Source organism: Rhinoraja longicauda, chromosome 8 (genome assembly GCF_053455715.1).
Source record: "Rhinoraja longicauda isolate Sanriku21f chromosome 8, sRhiLon1.1, whole genome shotgun sequence".
NCBI lineage: Eukaryota > Metazoa > Chordata > Chondrichthyes > Rajiformes > Arhynchobatidae > Rhinoraja > Rhinoraja longicauda.
In genome coordinates this window covers 71,873,297-71,878,483 of record NC_135960.1, presented here as the reverse complement: position 1 = coordinate 71,878,483, position 5,187 = coordinate 71,873,297, and the positions used below count along the sequence as shown (strand labels likewise).

Genomic DNA, 5,187 nt, shown 5'->3' with positions numbered 1-5,187 from the left:
CGGAGGAAACCGAAGATCTCGGAGAAAACCCACGTAGGTCACGGGGAGAACGCACAATCTCCGTACAGACAGCACCCGTAGTCGGGATGGAACCCGGGTCTCCGGCGCTGCAATCGCTGTAAGGCGGCAACTCTACCGCTGCGCCACCGTGACTGCCGTCCTCTGTCTCACTGATCCACCTCAAACTGGTCGGAGATGCTGATCAATCTGTGACCGACCGTAGATCTGAGTAGAAGACGGCGACATTGTCCATGTACAGGGTGGTTTTGTTCTGAGTGCTCCCACTGCCTGGCAATGTCACCCCTCTTAAGCTCTCATCCTTCCTGTGTAGTGTGACTGGGTAGTGTGTGGGTAGTGTGTGGGTAGTGTGTGGGTAGTGTGTGGGTAGTGTGACTGGGCAGTGTGTGACTGGGTAGTGCATGGGTAGTGTGTGGGTAGTGTGTGACTGGGTAGTGTGTGACTGGGTAGTGTGTGGGTAGTGTGTGGGTAGTGTGTGGGTAGTGTGTGGGTAGTGTGTGGGTAGTGTGTGGGTAGTGTGTGGGTAGTGTGTGGGTAGTGTGTGGGTAGTGTGTGGGTAGTGTGTGGGTAGTGTGTGGGTAGTGTGACTGGGCAGTGTGTGACTGGGTAGTGCGTGGGTAGTGTGTGACTGGGTAGTGTGTGGGTAGTGTGTGGGTAGTGTGTGGGTAGTGTGTGTGTAGTGTGACTGGGTAGTGTGTGGGTAGTGTGACTGGGTAGTGTGTGGGTAGTGTGTGGGTAGTGTGTGGGTAGTGTGTGGGTAGTGTGACTGGGTAGTGTGTGGGTAGTGTGTGACTGGGTAGTGTGTGGGTAGTGTGTGACTGGGTAGTGTGTGACTGGGTAGTTGTGACTGGGTAGTGTGTGGGTAGTGACTGTGTAGAGTGTGGGTAGTGAGTGTGACTGTGTAGTGTGTGGGTAGTGTGTGGGTAGTGTGTGACTGGGTAGTTGTGACTGGGTAGTGTGTGGGTAGTGACTGTGTAGAGTGTGGGTAGTGAGTGTGACTGTGTAGTGTGTGGGTAGTGTGTGACTGGGTAGTGTGTGACTGGGTATTGTGACTGGGTAGCACACAAACTAAAATCTTGCCAATGTACCTCGGTTCACGTGACAATAATAAACTATACTAAACTAATAGTACTCCCCTCTGAGAAGTGTAATTCAGATTTCATTGGACACCCGTGACCAATGCGACCATTGAAATGGAGGGGAGGGGATGGAGGGGGGCTAGGAAATGCATCATCGATCTGGCAGGATATGCAACTTCCTATTAGGATTATCATTCCCACCACTTTTCATGGAAATCGAGTTATCAATGAGGCGATTACCAAAATAAAATCAAGTGAGTAGCATTTTATTTGTGTTTCAGAAATACTTCAACATGACAAATTCATATTTTCGGGCAACAATCTAGAAGTCCCTCATGCGCCTGAAGGACCCGATGGTGGAGTTGTAGCCGCCCCAGTCATTGTATTTCCTGTACTCTCCGGGTCTCATGAAGTACTGTCGGCCTCTGTAGTTGGGCTGTTCATACAAGGTCCAGTAACCATCCATCACGTGACAGGAGTGGATGTCACGGTTACGGAAACGATCGTAGACGGAGGGACAGTCGTCCATGAATTCCATCATCTGCCCTCCAAAGTCAGGCCTCTCGTAAATCTTCATCTTGTAGTTGCTCCCTCGGTACTGGAATGGAAAGGCAACAAATCAAAGCATTCGGCAAAAAGGATTTTTATTTATGCTCGTGATTGTATCTATCTCCCGTTAGGTTATTACAGTTGCAGGTGAGATCTAAGCCCAGGAGCATTCAATAAGTGGACAATCCAGAATAATGATACATCAATGGAGATAGAAGCTAAGTTGCATTTGACAGTGGATTATTATTCATTCATTAAACGCAAAACCTCTAAGATAAAATTGAAAGGAATTTGGAAATGTTGTAAACCGTTATTGTTTTCTCGAAGGTGCATAGATTATCAGTAAGATTACAACTAGAACACTATTAATGGTTCTCAGGTTGTATTGTCCAGATATTTGAAATGCTTTGGCGAGCTTTCAGAAGGAAGTGGAAGCTTTCATTGCCGAACCTGGGAATGGCGAAAGCCATCCCAAACCGAATATAGAAAGAGATGACTTCTTCGAGCTTTAAAGGATCAATCATTACAGATCCTCTCATGTTTCGACCGGGAGCAATCTCAATGCAACCAGTTCACATCGGTGATGGAGCAGGTAATATATTTAAAGGAAACATAGGCCAACCAAGGGCAACTAGGGTGTTTAATTCAACCTTCAGGATATTGGTGTCAACCAAATTTCCAGCAAGTGGAAGAAGCTTTGTTGCCCAGCCACTGTCTGCAGATCCATCCCAGTTCTCTCAACAACACTGAGTTGTATCCTGATGTTTTCGAGAGAGTGATAGATATAGATCTTAGGGCCAAGGGATAGGGGGAGAAAGCAGGAACGGGAAAGACTGGAGCGACTAGGCTTGTATACACTGGAATTTAGAAGGAATTTGAGAGGAGATCTTATCGAAACGTATAAGATTATTAAGGGGTTGGGCACGCTAGAGGCAGGAAACATGTTCCCAATGTTGGGGGAGGCCAGAACAAGGGGCCACAGTTTAAGAATAAAGGGTAGGCCATTTAGAACTGAGATGAGGAAAAACTTTTTCAGTCAGAGAGTTGTGAATCTGGAATTCTTTGCCTCAGAAGGCAGTGGAGGCCAATTCTCTGAATGCATTCAAGAGAGAGCTAGATAGAGCTCTTAAGGATAGCGGAGTCAGGGGGTATGGGGAGAAGGCAGGAACGGGGAACTGATTGAGAATGATCAGCCATGATCACATTGAATGGCGGTGCTGGCTCGAAGGGCCGAATGGCCTCCTCCTGCACCTATTGTCTATTGTCTATTGTCTATTATCAGTCATGGTCACATTGAATGGCAGTGTTGGCTCGAAGGGCCGAATGGCCTACTCCGGCACCTATTTTCTATGTTTCTATGTTGTGTTGTGCATTGTAACACTCCTCAACACACCTATACACATCAATGTAGAGGGGCTGCACATAAATCAGGCATCCATTACCTGGGAAGGACCTGTATTCCAATATTATCTTGGGAATCGGGGGGAATCTGCTATTTAGATTCAATATATTTAGTGAATAGAAGCTTTGATTTAGTTCCAAGCAGAATGGCACAAGGGTTAGATGACATAATAATTTCAAATAATTTCAACACTTGCTAATTCTAAAAGCCCTTCCAAAATAGTATTTGTAGGACAATATTTGCAGCTCTGCATGTCCATGACAAGAGTACAAACCCACCCAGTACTGTCCATGCCAAGGGAAATGCCAGTTAAATCTGCCCCAAATGTGAAAACTCCACATGAATGCAATAAACACTTGTGCAACGTTTAAAGAGAAGTGTGTAGGAGGGAACTGGTTTAAACCGAAGATAGACCCAAAAAGCTGGAGTAACTCAGGAGGTCAGGCAGCATCTCTGGAGAGAAGGAATGGGTGACGTTTCGGGTCGAGACCCTTCTTCAGAAGAGAACCCCAGCTAAGAAGCGAGAAGTGTTTTAGTGAAGCCTGCTGTTTCATGCTTCATTTCAAACTTACACCAAAATTTGAAATAGCATAAAGCAGGAAGATTAAAGTCACGAACGACAGAAAAAAGGAAGAACAATAAAAACCTTAACTTTGATATAAAAAATAGTTTAGTGATGGAGATTAATCTCCAAGAAAGAACATTGTTAACAGGTCCCAACACAACGGAGTTACAGTACATTAAAGTTTATGTGTCTTCCACTCACCTGAGGGTAGGTGCGGCAGGACCTGATGTTGTCGTTGAATCCCATCCAGCGCTGGTAGTCAGGATACTCCCCCCTGTTCAGGACATACTGGTACCCCATGTAGTTGGGTCTCTCGTACGCCACCCACCAGTCACTGTCCACACGGATGGAGTTACAGCGGCTGAAGTAAGGAGACAGATCAGCACAGTCAGTGCTGCACTCATAGTGCCGGCCCTGGAAGTTCCTGTCCTCGTAGAAGATGATCTGTGGGGAAATTAAACAGGTGAGTTATTATTTTTCATCTGGTTGAAACATTATTGGCAAATCCTGAACACATGGGGAGCTGCCTTGCCTTTCCCATTTTGAGCTTCAGTCTGGAGATCCACCTGTATACAACACTGCCTCATGCAGCAGGGTATTTATATGCTGAACCAAAATGCCACTGTTGGAAATACCTTTGTTATTCTAATGGTTTCAGTAGTATATATCAGCAAAAAGACAAAGTTAACATAAAACCTTCTAGCACGGCAGACAAAGGCCCCTGATTTCAGGTTTTTAGATGACCTCAGATCCTTTTTCATTCTGCTTTGACTCTGTTTAAATGTTCTGGGCCAAATTGGTGAGACCACACCTGGAGCATAGCTTACAGTTTTGGTCTCCTAATCTGAGGAAAGACATTCTTGCCATAAAGGGAGTACAGAGAAGGTTCACCAGATTGATTCCTGGGATGGCAGGACTTTCATATGAAGAAAGATTGGATAGACTCGGCTTGTACTCGCTGGAATTTAGAAGATTGAGGGTGGATCTTATAGAAACTTACAAATTTCTTAAGGGGTTGGACAGGCTAGATGCAGGAAGATTGTTCCCGATGTTGGGGAAGTCCAGAACAAGGGGTCACAGTTTAAGTATGGTTTAAGGATAGTTTAAGGATGGCTGCAGAGGGTATGAGGCGTGAATTGTCAAGGGTATGTGGCGTGAATTGTCCAAGATAGACTGGCAATTGATGCTGAAAGGGTTGACGGTGGACATGCAATGGAAGGCATTTAAAGGTCGCATGGATGAACTACAACAAGTGTTCATCCCATTTTGGCAAAAGAACAAACCAGGAAAGGTAGTGCATCCGTGGCTAACAAGGGAAATCAAGGATAGTATTAAAACAAAAGATGCAGCATACAGATTAGCCAGAAAAAGTAGCATACCAGAGGACTGGGAGAAATTCAGAGACCAGCAGAGGAGGAGAAAGGGCTTAATTAGGAAAGGGAAAATAGATTATGAGGGAAAACTGGCAAGGAACATAAAAACTGACTGCAAAAGCTTTTATAGATATGTCAAGAGAAAAAGATTAGTTAAGACAAATGTAGGTCCCTTGCAGTCGGAAACAAGTGAATTGATCA

The 5,187-nt window shown here is 45.3% G+C and overlaps 1 protein-coding gene across 1 annotated transcript; it reads right to left on the bottom strand.

Annotated features, from left to right (window-relative positions):
* Positions 1-1,419: 1,419 nt before the first annotated feature.
* Positions 1,420-3,913, bottom strand: LOC144596091 (gamma-crystallin M2-like). The gene is made up of 2 exons (XM_078404254.1): positions 3,815-3,913; positions 1,420-1,695 (listed from the first exon to the last, which is right to left on the bottom strand). The coding sequence occupies exons 1-2, from the start codon at positions 3,911-3,913 to the stop codon at positions 1,420-1,422; spliced, it is 375 nt and encodes a 124-aa protein (XP_078260380.1).
* Between the last annotated feature and the right edge of the window lie 1,274 nt (positions 3,914-5,187).

Coding starts and splice junctions, on each gene's coding strand:
- LOC144596091 (XM_078404254.1), bottom strand. CDS start 3,913: ATGGGGTACCAGTATGTCCTGAACAGGGGGGAGTATCCTGACTACCAG. Junction 1,696..3,814: donor CCTGCCGCACCTACCCTCAG/GTGAGTGGAAGA, acceptor TTTCCATTCCAG/TACCGAGGGAGCAACTACAA.